At 52.1% G+C, this 19596-nt stretch overlaps 1 protein-coding gene across 2 annotated transcripts in view; it reads right to left on the reverse strand.

The window, feature by feature from the left end:
* The window catches only part of Fgd5 (FYVE, RhoGEF and PH domain containing 5), a 100597-nt gene extending 85535 nt beyond the window's left edge, over window positions 1-15062 (reverse strand). The window contains exons 1-2 of one of the 2 annotated variants that reach the window (XM_048438389.3): window positions 14905-15062; window positions 3968-6623 (exon numbers count right to left, since the gene is read on the reverse strand). In XM_048438389.3, the coding sequence (XP_048294346.3) occupies window positions 3968-6623; window positions 14905-14917 (2669 nt within the window). In that variant the 5' untranslated portion in view covers window positions 14918-15062. Of the gene's footprint in view, window positions 1-3967; window positions 6624-13407; window positions 13429-14904 lie in introns of those variants that run through there. The other variant, XM_085686740.2, reaches the window with a different exon arrangement.
* Between the last annotated feature and the right edge of the window lie 4534 nt (window positions 15063-19596).

A 19596-nucleotide genomic window follows, 5' to 3' on the forward strand; every position in this document is an offset into this window, starting at 1 on the left:
TGTTATCTGCAGCCCTGAGTCTTCCTGGAAGCACTAGAGCAGATACCACTATAATTCATGGCCAGAGTTCCCCAATCTAAGCCCTTACAATGGAGACCTGAGTACCAAGGCACACAAAGGTAGAAAAGAAGAGGGAGAGAGAGAGAGAGAGAGAGAGAGAGGGAGAGAGAGAGAGAGAGAGAGAGAGAGAGAGAGACCCATGGTGAAGGACCCCGATCCCCCCTCCCTGAAGCAGTAACTCTGGAATCGAGTTCAAATCCTATATCCATAAGACTTGACCTTGGTCCCCCATCACTTAACAGCAAACGCTTCCAAATCACTTGGCCGTGATTCAGACTCAATGTTATGAGGCTGGCAAGCATTGGGAGGGCCGCAGACACAGGATGGCATGGCTGAGAAGTCTACTTGCCTAGCAGCACCTCCCGGGTATCTGTGTGGACAGGTCAGTGTCCCCAGAGCAGAACACTGTGTGACAGATGGACAGAGGGAGAAGAGACAGTCAGCCTGCAGCAAGGGTGCAGCAGGACCTAGGGACTGGGCACAAGGACAAGTTGCCATCAAACCTGGAGCTTTTTAGTGACTTGAGTATTTCCACAGTAAACCTTGAGGACAAATGACACCAAAGGACAACCTGTTCTGAGGCACAAAGGCTGATGGAAGCCAGCTCATCAACATACAAGAATCAGGAAGACCAGGCAAGTTGAAATGGGGTGTTTAGGACAAGGTCCCATGCTGCATGTTGGGTCACATCAGCCTCTGATGGCATGGGAAGTACCCGGGACTGTAATCTCAGTCTGGTCACTTAACAAAGGAAAGTTCTTTTCCAGGTTCAAAAGTACCACATCACCAGTGAAACCCAGCTCAGTTCCCAGCCTGAGAACTGAATCAGTGAACCATAGATCCTGTGGGAGGCATGCAAGACCCCAACAGAGACTCCTAACTGCTGAGACCACATAGCATCCCGCTGGAAAGAGAATCTGTTCAGGAAACAAAAATGTATCCATAGGGGATACATTTCAAATTAAGAGCTGGCAAACTCTGTTACAAACTCCCACTTGTACTTGGTGAAATAACAGGGGGCTTATTACTTCCCTGCTCAAACGCTGTCTCTGTGCTGGGGAGCCAGAGGGGGGCAACTGCAAAGAGGAAATTTCCCCGTCTTCCCTGGCCCAGGCTGTGCCAGCTTCAGGTCTGAAGCCATGTCCTATAAGCACCCAGGTCAGCCCCATTTCTTGGTAGGACACACTTTCAGTGGAAAGCAGTATTGGTTCTGGGTGACAGGTCTCTGTGCCTTTTAAGTACTCTGACTCCTCTGAGTAAGTGGACTCTGAGCGGCCAGAGCCAGGCTCTACTGATTCAGACACCAGGCCTGAGGTTCACAGCCTGGCAAGATTGCTAGCAGATTCACTCTAGCAAGATTGCTCCTAAGTTAATATACTTTTTAAAAATCTAATTTTTACTAGTGTTTTCTGTTCATAATAACGGGTCCATTTATTTCACCCACACACACCCCAACCCCCAGTCACACCAAGTTTCCTTTATCCATTTTTGAGGTGAAGATGAGCTGACTTGAACAAGAGCACCCTGCACCCCACCCCGACAGACACCGGGCCCACAGCCATTTCCTAAGCTCTTTCCAGGACCTTGGTCAGGCTGTTTCTCCAGAGGCTCTGCCCCATCTCCTTTCAGAGCTCTCGGTTTTCAGAGCTTTCAGATCTCGGTTTCCGACCCTTGCTCTAGACAAGGCAGGCGACAGGAGGCAGTGCCTCTCCTCCACCCGCTTCACCCGCTCTCCAACCCCAGGCACCCTGTTGCCCCTGTGTTCCATATGCCCTCTGCCTCACTCACAACGCCCATGCAGGGGAAGTCCCACACCATCCTGGGCCTCTCACTTGCCCAGGCCTGCTGTGCCTGGAGCAGGGATTTTCTTCTCTGGTTTCATCTGTCTCCCGACAGGAAGTGAAGAGAGCTAAGCTCTCTTCTGACTGACAGACATTGAGAGTCACCCAGACAGCCCTTGGAGGAACAGCAGCATCAGAGGGGCTGGGATACTTCTGCAGTTCAGAATAAGATAGTTCAGGATCCTTCTGGCGAGGCCCTGGCTGCAGTCTCAGATGGAAGCCAACAAGGAAAGCAGCCAGCACACTGCCTGGCACACAGAGGATGTCAAGACCCAACACTATTAGCATTTTCTCGGGTATTTTATTCCCACTGTGGACCTTTTATATCTGGGGGAGGAGAAAGCACAGACGAAGGCAATGGCCTGTACATACGGCCAAGCACCTGTGTACCGCTCATGGGGCATCACCTGTACACACTAATGGGGAAGGCGCTACCTGTGGGGTTCTGCCTCCCTTAGCATAACTCACTGCAAATTCTTAAGTCAAGAGTCAAAAAGTCCCAGCACAAATTCCCCCCAAACTTGTGTGAGATCTCAGGCAAGTCCCTTTTCCTCTCGGACCCCCGGTTTTCCATAGCAGGACTCGGTGGTGTGGGAAATCTTCCCTCAACAATAAAACTGTGGCTCCACAGAACTGGATCTTAATCTTTGAAAGACTGTCACCACAGAGATGAAACCAGCCAGCTTATCTGCCTCGAGCAAAGAGAAGAGGTGGTGTGAACAGGGTGAGGATGGGAAATGGGGACAAACAGGCGATGGTAGCTCATGCCTTTAATCCCAGCACCCAGGAGGCAGAGGCAGGCAGAGTTCGAGGCCATTCTGATCTACATAGTGAGTTCTGGGACAGCCAGAACTCACAAAGAGACAAAGTGAAACTGAACTTCCTTCTTTTCACAGTCCAAGGGAATGCTGGGAAGTCGTGAGTTCCCAGTGGTGAGGAAAAGTCAAGAACCAACTAGCTGGGCAAGTGCATGTTACGCCTGAAGGTTCTGTGTTTCAAATTGTCTTGTTTTCACCAGTGCTAAGAGGTGGAAATCAGCTGGACCTAGCTGGGGCCGTGTGACATTATTAATGAACCAAACCAGCCAGGTCCAGTCTCTATTCCTCTCCCCCTCCACATTAAATGCAATCCCTCTCCAAGGCTGGTGTCTGTTGTCATTCTTGTAAACAAACCTCCATGCCACAGGAAGAACTGGGAAGCCATGTGGGAACCACATGGAGTACTCCTGAGCAGGAAGTTGGTAAACCTTTGCTGTCTACTCCAGGCCAGCAGCAGCGTGTCTCTCTCTAGTTCCCTTGAAGCTCCACAGATGCCCCTGGCAGCTGTCACCAGGCAGGCAGGTTGGTTTGGTCCCCCACACAAGAACAAACCCAGGGGCTCCTCTGTTAAACTGTACTACTGGGGACTGTCAATGAGTGGTACAAGCACACAGAGCAAAGGTCCTGTCAAAGCTGCAGTCAGTCCAGGTAAGCTGCAGGGGATGAGGGGGCTTTTAGCTAGAGGGAAGGGAGGCAGAAAACCCCACTATTGCTTGATATCCACAGTGTTCTGTTCCCACTTTCAAAGTAATCCAGGTTTTTTCCCCCCTCAGCTTAGATGTACCTCTTCAAGACTTCTATTCAGAAATTGAGCTCAAGGCACTGTGAGCTCTTTGGACAGTTTAAATAAATTGTCTTTTCTAGTTCTATGTGTACACAATAAGAAGATATCAATCAATTAGGGTATTTTCCTGATGATGAAAGATATTTAGTCTGGCAAGCTTCCAGAACCTTCTTTCTTGGTTTCTCTCTCTCTCTCTCTCTCTCTCTCTCTCTCTCTCTCTGTGTGTGTGTGTGTGTGTGTGTGTGTGTGAAAGCAATCTCCCTTAGACATGAGAACTATCCTCTTAATGATAAGCAGTTTTATATTGTAGTGTAACATTCTAGTGTGAGAACATGAGCCCCCACTCACAGGTGAAGTGAGCTAGGAAAAAGCAGAGACTGCAAACCAAGTCCATCCCACCTCGCACCTTAGCTGCCTCAGACAGTTGGGCCCACAGTCTGAGAAAGGGCCTGCCCCTCACGTACCTTTCGGCTTCCTGCTCTGAACTCTGTTGCTTGCTCTCAAAGGCGTTGAAGCTGCTCATGTCCACGTAGCCATCATTTTCATTTGCCGTAGACAGGGCTCTACTCTGTTCCTCAAACAGCTTTGTGAACGTGCCGGCCCGCGCCGGCCTGCGAGGCGGGATCTGAATGTTCTCATAGTCCGAGTTCATGGCAGGAATGTTCTCGTAGTCCGAAGTGTCGGCATTGGGGAACGAAATGGACCGTGGCTTGGTGAGCGGCAGGGGCAGGAAGGGTGGTCGGGAGCGGTCTTCGAAGGACTCCACCCTGGACACCGTCCTACTGAAAGGGACCCCTTTCCTCTTGCTGTCCCTGTAGAAGATGAGGGAGGCGGGAGAGTCAGAGGCGCGGAGCTTCCCAGTGCGACACTTGAGCTGGGGGGAGTTGCTGAGGCTCCTGCGGTCAAGTTCCAGGACCCTGGCCGGGCCGTGGTAGCTGGACTCAGAGGAGGACCTGGAAGACGACAGGTTCATGTCCATATGCACCTTATTCTCCGTCTTCTTCCTGAACGTCAGCTCCAGGAGGCGCTTGAAGGAGGATTTCTTCTTCTTGGAGGCCTTGTCCAGGGTGTCGCCATCTATCAGGAGTGAAGGGGAGCTCTTAGTGATGGGTTTCTTCGTGATGCAGGCCAGGTCGAAAGGGGGCGGGATGTCAACCACAGAGGATGGCGTGGAGGTGCCACTGGATGGCAGGTGGCTGCGTTGTGAGAAGCTGCCAGAGGAGCCGATGGCGCCCGGCAGAGAGAGGCTGTCTTCTTTCTTTCTCACACGGTGGCCATCCAGCCCAGCCCCCTCTGGCTCCCGGAACAAAGACAGGGGACTCTCCCGGCCTTCCACAGAGAAGGACCTTGGGTACAGAGTGAATGCCCTGGGCTTGGCTGGCAAGGCCCGGCCAGACTCAGGGGGCTTTCCCTCTGGCAACACACCTATCCTTCTCGCCGCCTCACTGGCGTCTCCAGTGCCCACAGCTGATGAACAGGCTTCTGGTCCTATTTCTTCTAGAACAGTTTCTGGAACATGACCAGCCACCTTCCCAGAGTGAGGCCGGGCCCTTGTGACAATATTCTTCCTGTCCACTGGGACCAGGCCACCCTCAGAGTCCCCTTCCTCCCAGGTACTGTACCCACTTCGAGCGCCTGACGTAGCCTGAGTGTCTGACTGTGTTCCCTCTCCGAGGTTCAGCAAGCCAGCTCCCATCACGTAGGGACTGCTGAGTGCATCGTCCGCAGCATCCTCATCCTCTGGCACAACCACCACATCGGGGACAGGGGGTGCATCTCCAGCTCCATCCTGCACGGGCTCGTGTTTGTTAAGTGAAGGGTCGGTATCAGGAGCCCCCTCTCTGCACACTGGCTCCTGCCCCTTGGCTGACTCCGAAAGGGAACAGATGTCATTGCAGAAGGATGTGCTCTCAGTTGGGAAGAGTTCATAGGGACTTTCTGTGAGTGTGGACGCGAAATCCTCCTCCATGCTGGCGCTCTCAAAGGGGATGATCTGGCAGTTCTCCTCAGCAGGGTCCTCCTCAGCAGGGTCCTGCTCTCCACCCTCTCCAGAGTTCTCCCCTACCTGCACGGCGGTTGCTGCAGTTTCTCTATTGTAGGCTTCCTCATCGCAAGCAGGTGGTTCCTCCTGCTCTGCCTGGCCCCCACCTCCTGCAGCATCTTTACAGTCCTCCTCAAAGATCTCAGGGCTGTCAGTTGCCACCTCTTGCTCCTGGATATCTGGGGGCACCTCCCCATTTTCAGGGGATAGCACACTGGCATCCTCTGTGTCCTGTTCAGTGTCCTGGTGGGGCTCCCCAGCTTCTGTGTTGTTACATTCATCATTACTATCCTCTTCTACTTCCCCAGGAGTCTCAGGGAGCCCTGGCTCCCAACAGGGGACTTCAGAGGGCTCAGAGCAGACATGTGTGAGAACGACCTCTCTGTGGCCGAACTCCTCTTCACCCTGGGGCCTATCATCAAGGCTGTACATGTGCTCTTCCGCCTCCTCCTCCTCACTCACGGGCTGCTCCTCCATTCCTGGGCCCTGGTCACCATCTTCCTCACCTCCCTCATTATCTCTGCTTAGCGCCCCTTCATCTGGGGCTGTTGGGGTCTCTGGATCATGATCACAGTCTTCTTCACCTTCCGGAGTGTGGCCCACATCTTCCTCGTTGTCTCTGCTTGGTGCCTCTTCGTCTGGAACTGCCAGGTCCCCCTCAGTCCCCATCTGCTCTGTACCATGCTCTTGGGCTTCCTCTTCGATCCCCTGCTCTCCAGCAGCCCCATCCATGGGAGCATCCTCTCTCTGTGGGGCCCTGGGGACCATGATGTATTCCTCATCAGTCTCCAACTCAGAGCAGTTCAGGGTGGAGAGGTGCCCATCACACAGGTCCCGGTCCTGGCAGGGCAGCCTCCCATTGCTGCATTTGCTGAGGCTGTTGTTCAGATACACACCAGTTCCACACTCACTGGGGCCAGCCAGCCTGGGCTTAGGAGCAATGGGAGGTTTGGGGCCCCTGGACATGAAGTTAGGACTGGGGAAACTGTCAGGCCTGGGTGACGGTGGAAACTTGGCTGCTGGCGTAGAAGGACTGGTGGTAACCTTCGGTTTGGGAGCAACTGGTGGTTTGGGTGAATCTAGAGGGGAAAAAAAACAGAGAAAAGGAGAAAAAAACCCACACAATTAAACTCAGACTCTCTTGACATAGCCTGGTGAAGGGAGAATGGAGGAGTGTCCCCAGCTCTGTGACTTGTCTCAGACTTTTATCTCTACCACATCCTCGAAACCCTTTAGCAGGGCTAGGGATGTAGCTGCCTTAGTCAAGCACTTGCCCATCGTACAGGAAGCCCCAAGTTTGCTCCCCACCCAGCACGATGCGAGCCTGTAATTCCAGCACTGGAGCGGTAGAGTCTGGGGGATCAAAAGTTCAAGGTCATCCTCAGCAACATAGTGAGTTCAAGTCCAGCCTGGGCTACCTGAGACCCTATCTGAAAACCAGGAAATCCTTGACCTAATATTAACAGTTCATTCTGTGAGTGGGGATGCAGAGCTTCCTCCACAGTCCAGCTAACAAGAACCAGCTGAACGGAATCCTGTGTGCCTTGAACGATTTGCCAAGATCTTTCCATCCATTCACCCAACACTACTTAGTGAATGATCTCTGTGTGTCCTGCCACCATGAGTAAAAGACGAACTGGACAGCCAGGCCCTGGGGGTCCTCACAGAGCTGGTATTCATTAGCACCCCAAGCAAGAGGCCAGCACTACCGATGAGAGGCTCTCACCAGCTCCAGCAGAGAGTCCATTGGGGAGTTGGAACAACAGAGAGAGCTGTGGCCCCTTGGGATGTTACGGCTGAACAGCCATCATTCCGTCCCTCCAAGAATGGCACACCAAGGACATATGACTGTTGCGAGCTTTGGCTGAGAGTGTTTGCATGTTTCCAGAGTGTCCAGTGAGGACCCCCAAATATTATGGAAGAAAGGAAATAGATGTAACAGCACAGGTAGCGGCAAATGCCTATGTCCCTCAAGGATGCTGGGGCCTGCAGACTGGTGGATAAAAGATGTGTGCAGAGCACACGCACATCAGGAGTTAGCCAGGGATAACTGCCAGTACTGGGAGCCTCCAGGAGAAGGTGAACCCCTGGGAAGTTTTGAAGACTGACGTAGGACATGCTAAGACAAGAAACAGACCAATGGCACAGTTTCCGAGGTCCGAGTCCTGTGTCTCTCCTCAGCAACTATCAGGGCCTGCTTTTCAGGCCTCCTTGCCTGGTCCTCACGCCTCAATCTACACTTCAGCAAAATGAATTTCTCAGGCATGGAACTTCATGCTGACACCTTCACTTCGGAACTGAAACATATATTCAAGTGGGCTTGAATCCCCACGCCCCCCGGACAGGCTTCATCTTCTGTCTATCTTTGCTGAGGTCTAGGCGTGACGGCAGCTCCACATGACAGTCCGGCTCCTGACCCAGGAGGACATGTAGCAGAGGACTGGGGTTCTCTCAGCAAACGAAGCCCCTCCCTCAGCATCTGAGCCACCTATGTGTTTTAACAGCTACCACCAGCAGCTCTAATCAAGGGCCACATCTATCACTCCGTGTGATAGATATACACGATACATGTATGTGATACATGTGAAAGTCTTACTAAGTAGCCTAGGCTGGCCTCAAACTCATGATCCTCCTACCTCAGTCTCCTGAGTTTGAGATTACATGGGTGTGACACCGTGCCGAAATCCATGTGATCCATGATCACAGTCATGTTATAAAATAAATGTCAGGTGTGGTGATTCATCCCAAGAACACCCCATCTACTTAAAAACTTGAGGCAGGAAGATCATTTGAGCCCAAGAGTACAGCATCCAGCCTGGATAACACAGAGAAACCTCATCTTTTTTTTTTTTTTTTTTTTTTTTTTTTTTTTAGTGAAATAGAAGTAGGTAAAAGTGACTTTCACAATCTGATTTACGCAGGCAGGTAAGGCGGGGCACACCTTTAGTACCAATGCACAAAGGCAGACAGATCCCTGCTAGTTCAAGGCCAACCTGGTCTGTAGAGAGAGTTCCAGGACCACAAGGTTACACAGTGAGACCCTGTCTCAAAAACAAACTAAAGGAAGCAACACTACATTTTACTCAGCTCCATAAATCCAAGCATCACAGGGCACAGCAGGCACGCCTGTCATCTCAGAACCTGAGAGGCAGAAGGACCGGGAGTCCAAGGTCAGTTACAGAAGGGCTGTCTCCAAAAAAGAGGGGACATGGGGGAGATAGCCCGGCTAACATAGTGTTTCCCATGCAAGCTGAAGACTCAAGTTCGATACCCAGAATCGGTATAAAAAAGCCAGATGTCGACTGTGTGAGCTTGGAACTGAAGCTCTGAGGAAGGAAAGATTTGCAGGATTCTTTGGTCAGTCAGCATTGTCTCCTTGTCAAGCTCCAAGCCAGTGAGAGATTCTGACTTAAAAGACAAGGTAGATGGCACCTGCGAAATGACACATGAGGTTGTCTTCTGATTTGCACACACGCACGCGTGCACACATGTGTGCGCATGTGCACACACACACACACACACTTCCAAATATTATTATTTGAGTAAAGTTCAACCTGACAACTGTACTTTATGATGGTTTGAAAAATAAACTCTGTGTTTCACTTCCAATGCAGTATCCAGTGAGCTACACTAGACACCCTGGCTGTGAGTATAAAGTGCTTTTGTGGGGGATGATTCAACCCAGCTGCAGGCAAAGGCAGGGTTCTGAGCACAGTTGACCTAGCATGGTCGGAAGGTTAAGTGTGTGACCTGCACTTCTGATCGGGTTTTTATGACTTAGGATGACTTTATGGGATGGTAACTCTGCTGTAAATGAAGGAGCATCTGTGGCCATTTTGAGCGAGCTAGTTGGCATTCTTTTTCACAAGAAGACCTTGAGATAAAATAGAGTATCTCTATTCACCAGCCACAGGCCCGGGGCTCAGTACTGGCAGCTAACCTCTGATTCAGACAACTCTGTGATCCTGTCCCATGGACACCTCGGTGCCAGTATGTATGAAGCCAAAGTCAGTATCGTGATCCACAAATGTCAGGGCCCTATCATTCAGAGGGCAGCGTGGCACATTCAAGACTGCACAGACCCTGTGATGCCCAAAAGTGTTTGTCAGGTAGTCTGCTCACTAGTATAGGATACTGAGATGGGATGCAGGAGGAGCTTGAAGGCAAGAGAGAAAGAAGACACCTATCAAAAACCTCACTAAATCTCATTAACTCCACCCACCCCAAGGTCATCCACATCAACCCCCAGGCCTGACTAGGTGTCAGAACTACCAGGTTATCAAGTTCAGATGATCCCTACTTTAGAAAAATATTTATCAAATTAGTAATATACATATATGTACACATATATGTATACTACTAATTTATATATATGGGAGTTTAACAAAATGACCACTGGTCACTGTTAGGTAACAGCTGAGTTGGGTTCAAACCCTGGTTTTGCTGCTTAGGAGCTGTAGAACTGAGCCTCAGTTTTACCCCCTGTAAAATGGGGACAGCAAATAGCTCCCCTTTATCTCCCCTTGGGGGTACTGTGAAGGCAGAAGACCTTGTCGGCATTTGCATGAGAGGAACTGCTCACACAGGAGTACCTGTTGCTGTGGGGTGGGACATCCTTTCTGCCCCCTTTATCTTTCCAGCATGAGTCCAGCCCTATCTGGTACGCCGCTTGAGACAGCTGCCAGCTCACAACATCAGGTGTCAGATATTGGCATGACTTATTCTTCAGGGGTGGGGACTCCCATTTCTCATCCTAACAGGTGGCATTTCACACAGGCTCCACGAGACATGACCGAGGACCAGACAGGCTGTGAAAAATGACTGTCACCCTGGCTGCGTTGCCCCCATTCCCAACCCATCCTTCATCCAATCAAGCTATTGATCTGTGGGCGCCTGTTCCTTGAAAAAGGTTATGGTAGGGTCTGAGGCGTGATCCTGCAAGAAAATGCCTTCTGCACGGGAGCCCAAGGAATGGCAGGCACTCAGCACCTTTCGCTCCTGCACCGTACGGAAGCCACGACGCTTCTGCGTGTCTCCTCGGAGATCAAGAGATGCCGCCACCAAAGACACTTTGTCTCGCCCCTCCCTGGCAGTTGGCTGGCGTGAGGTTGCTCAGTGGGTGCAGAGCAGCCCTGGAGAGAACCTGGATCGTCTACTTCCAAGTCCAGCCCTCTGCCTCCCCTTTTCCCACAGAGTATCCCCCCTTCAGTGGGGCTCCAGGAGCCCCAGTATCAGTGAGAAGGGGAAAATCCATGGAAACCAAGGCAGAGAAACTAGGAGCAGCTCGTCAGGTGACGTGTGGTCTGGGTCTGACTGCTGCCTGCTGGCTAGAGTGTGACTATCTGGCTCCAATCCGTTCCCACTCAGTTTTCTCTACTCCAGTTCCATGCGATATAATATTTACTGTCCTCTCCTGATGGGGTCCTAGTTAAAAGTCTCTGGACATACCGACAAACCCCTCTGGCCTCACTGAGGGGACAGTAAAGATGTAGAAAGGAAGCTGGGACCCATCAGTGTGTCCAGGAGACAGGAAGGAAGCCAGCACTTTTGGGAGGGAACAACAGGAGGAGCAGGGGACAAGAGATGAGGCTTAGGGTTTCCACGGCTGTTTTTCAAGGGCCTGAGGAGCAGGCTGGAGCAGGGATTAACCATGAGGACCCCCCCCCCACAGGCTGAATACCCTGAAATGCATGGGAGTGGGGATGGACAGGAGGGTCTAGTAAGGAGGCTCTCACGCTACTCCTGGCAGTAGGGCTGGAGCCTGAGCCAGGCCGGTGCGACAAGGAATCAGATTCCAATGATGAAACAGAACCGAGAGGGAGGATGTGTGTGAGGAACAGACATGGAAGAGAGAAAAGTTCCCAGATCATGTTGAAATTTAACCCCGAGCACCTAGAAAAGCCAAGTTGCAACAGCCAAGGTGGCCAGAGCTAGGAAGGGAGACCCAGAATTTCAGTGTGCACAAGTTCAAGCGAAGTACTTATCACACACCTAGTAGAGATATCCATGGGCCTCTGGGTCCGGGAGGCAGGCCTGTTACAGGCGGACATAGTGGGATGTAATGAAAGCCATGGATGGGAAAAAGTCGGGCCCAGGAGGGAGTCCCAGGGCCCCTGAGCAACAAAGGAGACTGAGGAGGATGAAGACTGCAAGCTGCATGCGAGAACAGCCTGGCTTGCTTGCTCGTCCGCCGCCCTAGCTGATAGAGCACGGCCTGGCTCGCTCTGGCCCACCACCCTAGCTGGTGTTACTCTGACTGAAGAAGCACCTGCCTCCAAGATAGAGTTTGCCATCTTGAGCAGCACTGGAGGACATGCTAAGGGACTGGGACCACAACAGAAGAAAATATGGAGACAGAGGAGTCAGCAGAGGTGACAGTGTGTGCAGAGACCGGAGGAATGAGCAGACCCAGTGGCAGATTTTTAGGGTTTGAGAGGTACTTGGGAAGCCAGCGCAGGGATTGCTCCTGAGTTAAGCAATGGGCTGGGCTTGACTTCCTGATGTGGAACCAAGCATGGGCCTGACTGTTGCACCCTCTGGCTCCCCAGGGGCCTTCTCTCTCCCTACAGGTAATGTGCCCTAGCCAAGTCACTGACACCATGACTCCTGGTAATTTGCCACACCCGGGGATGGCGTGAATGCAGAGTACCCTTAGGCAGAATGCTAACTCAGGCATGGGCACAGGAAGGAAGAACATTTCAATAGCGCCCGATGATACAAATCACTCGCTGCTGGTACTAGCTGCTACTTTCTCTCTCTATTTTAATTAAATATCTGTCACTCATACATTCATGCCTGCTGCTCCCTCCCAGCCATGCAGGAGTCAGGCTAGATGAAGTCTGGGAAGGAGCCCTGGACAGGGAGCCAGGAGCCTTAACCTCCCTTCCTGGCTAAGCCACTAACTGGAGGTGTCACCTCGGCCAAGCCTCCCCCTTCACATGCCTCTACAGTTTCTCCACCTGTAGAGGGAAGGAACTGGACCAAAGAGTTAATTTCCCTAGCTCTTCCAACTCAGAGAGCTTCTTGCAGCATCTTTTGACACTCTGACTCCTGTCCCCAGGTCTGTGTCACCTGCCGTTCCCGCCACAGCCCCCGGAACACTCAGGACCATATGTTGCAAGAGCAATTATCTTCCAATTTCACCTCGCAATGCATCTTAATTTAACATCCATTCCTAGGTGCCTGCTGGAGAGTCCAAGCTAAGCCTGCTGGTTTCTAATTAGGATGCTGTTAAGCTTGTCCAGTGATCCACAACAGGGCACCTCCCGGGAAGACAGTGGGGGACAGAGTAGGGAGAGGCTTGGGGTCTGGTCCAAGCCTTTTCACATACAGCTGTGTGATCTCGTTCACATCTCTTTGCCTCTGGAAGCTTCCTTTTGTGGGAAAGGAAGAACTATCCATCTTTTCATGGAACCATTGAGAGTTCAAGGAAGCTAACCGACAAAAATCACTCAACAAAGTCAAGAAGCAAACATCCCCAACAAGTTAGGCCTAGATTATAAAAGGGGGGGACGGACGGGGGTTGTCTGAAACTGAATGGCCCGTGTTTCAGTCCTGTCTTGGCCCCTGAACAGGTCAGTACTCCTCGATTGTCCATCATCATGTTGCTGTGGATACTAACTAAACTAAAGGGAAGAGCATATCCTAGTGGTAACTAATTCATTATAAATTCCCGAGAAATATGAGTTAGTATTCATCGGTTGCGTAGGATGAACCCTGTTCTGGTCTAGCGACAAATCAGAGATAGACTCTGACTTGTCAGAGAGATAAACTGAGGAACCTGCTCAGGGTCACATAAGCAGGTGGTGGCTTTGAGACCCAGCCCCAGGGAGTCCTACAGAAGGGGGCAGGCATGGCACTCACCAGTCAGTCAGTGTGAGGTTGCCGCACTGGAAAAAGAATCTGGCCTGCAGAAACAAATTACAGGACAGCTAAAGGTGGCCACCGCAAAGGCTTCCTGGGACCAAACCGACCTCTAAATTTGTTCGGACTGCCCCCATCTTCCAGACTTCCAGGGAAGGAGGGCCTGCTCTGGCCTCCTGCAGGAAAATGTGGGGAAGCTGGGCTGGCTCTCTCCATTGTTACAAAGCAGTTTTGTTAGGAGGGCAGGGAAAGCCAGCCTATCTCTGTCCAGACCGTGCCAGCACCAGAGGGCAACATTCCCCAGACAACAGTGGGCAACCAGACCCTGGGGACCCTGTTCCAGTGCTCTTCACACCCATAAAGTGACACTCCTGCTCATGGCCCCCAATTCTGTGGCCCACATTAATTACCCCCAGCAACACTGGATCCTGGACACAGGGAGGTGGCAGCTCTACTCCTTGGTCTGTTGTAAGACCAGTCCAGTGTCTCTAGCCGCACCTTACTCCCAAGACAATGCCTGTTTCTAGTAAGACAACGTTAAAAAGAAAAAAACCTCAACCTCAACCACCACCACCACCACCACCACCACAAGCAGCAGCAGCAGCAGCAGCAACAGCAGGATATGATTCCAAGACAGCCAAAATGGTGGCTTCCTGTTTCTTTGGGAATGTGTGTTGGGAGTGAGGCATTGGGCAGGGTGCTGGGTGGGGAAGGGGCTTCCCTTGTGCGCAATGGTAGCAGTAAAAGAAGCAGGGCAGACGGTCTGGAGCAGGTGAGTTTCATTAGCTAGGATTCAACGCTAGCAGACTCCAGCTTGGGTAACTTTCTAGCTTCCCCAGGCACGGTCTGGGAATCCAGCTTCCAGGCACCGCCCATCTGGTTGAGGCTCACTTTCCCAATCTGCTAAATGATACTCCTCGGCAGAGATCGCTAAATTTCTTTGAGAACACTTTCGGGTTTCGCTGACCCGGTGAAGTCTGAGTCACAGAATGGGGCGTGAGGGGAGTAGGGTGCGAGGGACGCCGATGAGCCTGGAGAAAGGCAACCCCTCGATCCCCGCCTCGGTCCGGCAGTGGAGCTCCGGTAGGGAGTTTTAAGAGGGGTGAGCCTAGGCAAACAGTTCAGACTTCCTAGCTCAACCACAGAGCTCGCGGCGTCTGATGGCCGAGTTGGGTGTGTCGGGCCCTAGAGTACCAGAACAGATTCTGGCGTCGGGGAAGCATAGCGGATGCGCCCCGGGGCCAGGCGCGGCCACCAAAGGGCGAGCGAGGACCTGCTGGAACCCAGAGGACAGAGTGGAAGGGCTGAGGGGTTACGACTAGGTCTTTTTGGAGGGAGGGGTGTCCTCTGTTTCCGAGGGGACCTTCCTCGGGGGAAACGGCGTGGTGCCTGGGACAGGACATCCCAACTCTTGGGCTCCTAGAGAAGGGACCCCCGGTTCCGCAGGCTCCACTTGCGGAGCCTGCCGCCGATGCGGAAGGTGGCGCGGGTTCTTACCTGCTCTGTGCATCTTCCACCGTGAAGCCCGAGGCTGGTCGCTGCGTGCCGCGCGGGTCCGTCTGTCGGAGTCCCACTGCCGCCCGGTCCACCGCACCCGCGCCCGCCCCGGCCCGGCCCGCCCCGGGCAGAGCACTCCGCTGCAAGGCGAGGGGCGCTGGGCGCGGGGCTTGGGCGGGGCGGGGCGTCCGCTCAAGCTCGGGGCTCCAGGCTCTGGCCGCGCCTCCTCCCCCTCCTAGATGTTTCCTCCCGCTCCCGAGAGGAAGGCTTTTTTTTTTCCTTTTTTTTTTTTTTCTTCAGTGCTGTCAGAGACCGAGGGTCCCGGCGTCTCCACGCACACTTAAAGGGGCCGGGGCTATGATCAAGGAGACCTAAGGAGTTTGTACAAGGCTTGGGGACAGAGGCCATATATACCTTTATTTTCAGATTTAGATGTTAATTCAGTTTAGGCTAGGTGGTGTGCTGACCACGGAGCATGATAGCCACAAGTTCTTGTCCTCATGGAGCTCAGATGGGGCGGTCGTTGGGGTCGTAAGACAAATTAAACCAGCAAACACCATGGCACTAAGACACTAAGGTCTGCTTAGGCTCTCTTCGGCCAGAGCCCATGGGGAGCGTGTGAAATGCGCATTTCCGGGCCCTCGGCAGACTCACAGTAACTGCCAGGACTTTCTGAGGAAGCCGAAGTCAAAACCACTGGTGCAGAGTATGGCTGTCGGCCATCATCACCTCTTCGAGGTGGCTGGAAAGGGCTATCTGGTCGCTAAGGAGGCTTGACTCACACTCCACAGGAGCCCAGTATCTCCTCAGTACGGCCCCGTTGATGGCTACGTAGATAGATGCCTTTGCCCCTAGGGAACCCTGTTTGACTGTTTACCCTGACTTACACAGTCCTGCTACTTGAGACTGGAGCTCAGAAGAGGTCCCCAGCGAGAGGGGTCAACCACACCAGAGGTGAAGGAAATAACTTGGGCAGACCTGGAGGCATAAAGAGGCATAGCATGTTGGAGAGGACCAACCAGTAAGTGTATGGGCTTGGCATAGAGTAGGCCTCAGTTTTCCCGGTTTTACAATTAAGAACTAAATTTGAATCTTTCAAATGACCTTTCCATCCCAGAGACACCACACCAGACTCCTAAGCCTCGAGCCTTTTGGAAGGAAACACTTATGACTCTGGAATAGAAAATTTATAGCTGGGGTCAGCCAGATGGCTCAGTGGATAAGGAGCTTGCTGTGTCAGCCTCATATCACGAGTTCAGTTCCTGGAGCCCATGTAAAGGTAGAAGGATAGAGCAGATTCCAAAGGTTATCTTCTGGCCACCACAAGTACACCATAGCTCACTTGTGTGCCCCTGTTCCCACATGCTAACACTAAAGAGATAATGTTTTTAAAACAAAGAAAATATCTGGCTGGATTTTGTTACTAAGACAAGTTCTTTTTTGTTTGTTTGTTTTTGCTTTTGCTTTTGTTTTTCAAGTCACAGTTCTCTGTGTAGCCTTGCTGTCCTGGAACTCTCTTTGTTCGAGGCTGGCCTCAAACTCACTAAGCTCCACCTGTCTCTGCCTCCTGGAGTGCTGTGATTAAAGGAGTGCGCACTACCACCCAGTCCTAAGACAAGTTCTTAGTAGACTTGGATCGATGCACGGTGGTTAGCTGATGATGGAGGTGATGATGGCGGCGGTGGAGGTGATGATGGCGGCAGTGGAGGTGATGTTGGCGGCGATGGAGGTGATGATGGCGGCGGTGGAGGTGATGATGGTGGAGGTGGTGACGGTGGAGGTGGTGACGGTGGAGGTGGAGGTGGTGATGGTGGTGATGATGGTAATGATGGAGGTGATGATGGTGGTGATGATGGTAATGATGGAGGTGATGATGGTGATGATGATGGTAATGATGGAGGTGATGAGGGATGATGGAGGTGATGAGGGTGATGGTGGCGATGGAGGTGATGATGGTGGCGATGGAGGTGATGGTGGTGGTGGTGGAGGTGATGATGGTGGAGGTGTTGATGGTAGGGGCAGTGAAGATGGAGCAGGTGATAAAAGTGGTGGGAGATGCAGAGTTGAGGCAGTAAAATGGTTGAGGTGATAGAAGAGGTGGTAATGACGGAGACAGCATACAGGGTAGAGATGTTTTTGTGTGTGTGTTTCCGGGTGGTGATGGAGATTATGGTCAAGTGATAGAGTTGTTAGTGATACAGGCAATAGTGGTAGACCATGTAGTAAACATGGGCAGAGGTGGTGGAAGTAGTTAAAGTAATAGAGATGGTGGCAGTGACAGAAATGGTGGATGGTGGAGTTGGTTGGGGTGATGGAGATGGCGGAGGTGGTCAAGGTGATGGTGACAGTCTGGGTGAAGGGGTTGATGGGGATGGTGGGGTTGATGACAGTAATGAGAGTGGTGGAGATGATGGATTGGTTGAGTGATGGAGATGGTGGAGGTGATGGATTGCTGGAGATGGCAGTCATCAGCTTGAGGGAGGTGGTGGAGTTGGTGGTAGAGAGGGGAAGGAGATATCTATGTTTGAACATGTGTGACGCTGAGAGAGTGGGTAAATCTTTTCCATATTAGATGCAAAAAGAAACAAAGTTAGTTTGTTTTTTATAGAATATGCAGTAAAGTCCCAAGAACAGAGCCTCAGCAGGACGGGGAGGAGGCTGCTGTGACTCAGCTGTCTCTAGGGTTGTTTTTGCTCTGGGGTTTGTGGGAAGGGGTCAGCGTGGGGGCAGGGAAATACCCAGATGCTTTGCTCAGCTAAGTTCAACCCAACATGGTTGGATGTGGGACCTGTGAGCACAGCCCCAAGGCCAGTGGGGGAAACCTCAGCTTGTTCAACTGAGGCAGAGGGTGGCGAGGAGAGACAGGCTGCAAGGATCAAACCTGAACTTCTTTGTTTTCGCTGATGAGGGAAAATGGATCCCAAAGCCTATGACTTCACAACCATCCTGCCCAGAGTGATGATGGTTGTGGTTACTGTTTGAGCCTTAATAAATTGCATTAATAAATGCAATTTTGCCAAGAGTCCTAGTTACCGTGTACCCATTTCACAGATGGAAACTGCAGCCCTACAGTCTTGTCAGTTCTTTTGGGGGCGGGGGGTGAGACAAGGTTTCTCTCTGCAGACCAGGCTGTCCGAGACTCAGAGATCTGCTTGCCTCTGCCTCCTGAGAGCTGGGATTAAAGGTGTGCGCCACCATACCCAGCTTCTGGACTTCCAGTCAGTTCTTAAATCCTATCCATCCATTGACTACAACTCCCGAGCTACCTTGTGAGGGCATGAGGCTGTCCCCACTTCTCTAGAGGAGCTGGGCAGGGCACCAGCGATACCTTGAAGGCAGATGCCCACAGAGGCAGGATGCTCAGCCTCCCCAGCAGACACTTTTTCTATGTTTCTCATTCCTTCCCTCTCGCTCTTCCTGTCTGAACCTCCTAGTGAGATCACCTCACCTCTGCACCAAAGGTGCCATCTTTATGCCTCTGATGTACCTGAGTAACAGTCAGGTGTGAGATCTGAGCAGGGAGAACTGGGTGCTGAAGTAACTGGGATGGACACCCCAAATACCTGTCAGGCAAGAAGGCCACGGCAGTGGTTACTAACGCCGATGGCTCCCTGCTCACCCGTCCACATCCTACATCCTTCTCAGGGCAGCAAAACAGGCTAGCTGTAGCTCTTCCCACTGTGCGGATGAGAAAACTGGAGGCAGAGAGGTCAGGTTGCACCCAGAACGCGGAGTTGGGATGGAGCTGGGTCTAAGTCAGTGTAGCTCCCAGGCTTGTGCCCACCGCTTGCCTTCTGCCTTCTCCATTCAAGACACCTTAGCAGAGGCAGAGCCAGAATCCTAGGCTCACCCTCCCTTTCACTCTCTGGCTTCCTGATTGCACCCCCAGCCAGGCCCTGGGGCAAGCTACAGATACTCCATGCCCACCAGAGCTCCAGAGTAACTGAGGCAGCAGATGCTCTCTGATACAGCACTAATGTGAACATACGACCCCATGCCCCACAAGAGAAGGTCATCAGACCCCACGGTACTGTGATGGCTCCCTGGGCTTCTGAGTTCAATCTTCCTCACTGGACCCTTCAAGGTCCCAGGACCCTCCTTCCCCCCGCCGATGCCCCTCCCTATCCCTATCCATAGTATCAAGCCATCTTCATTTTTTTTATCTTTGGACAACCTGAGGCTCCCAATTCCCCTGCACAGGACCAGGTTAATGGCAGCCTGGATTCTAAGTGCTGAAATCCAGCTGCCTAAGCTACCGCCTGCAGCCCACACACGATGCCAAGCTGCCCAAAGGCAAGGTGGGGCCATTCTCCACAGATAAGCGTGCACTCAGCCTTTCCACACACTGGAGAATACCTGGCATCAAGCTTCCCAGACAGGCAATGGAACCCTGTGGCGACCCCAGGCCACGTACTCAGTTTCACTCAGTATAAAAAAAAAAAAAACATAATAGCTAATATTTGCTAAGTACTTGCTTTGTGTGCGCAGGAAATGCGGGGTATAGATTAATTTATGCAGGCCTTTCAGTGACCCCTCCAAAGGAAGGCACTGTCAGAACCTTATGTAACCGGGGAGTCGATCACAGCACAGAGGCCGAGGCACATAGCTGTTAAGTGGGGGAGTTTGGACCCTGATTCTGGTGCTGTCCCTTCCTCATTCAGTGCTCAGTAAAATACTATGGTCATGTAAGTA

The sequence above is a fragment of the Myodes glareolus genome, chromosome 3 (genome assembly GCF_982192425.1).
Source record: "Myodes glareolus chromosome 3, mMyoGla1.1, whole genome shotgun sequence".
NCBI lineage: Eukaryota > Metazoa > Chordata > Mammalia > Rodentia > Cricetidae > Myodes > Myodes glareolus.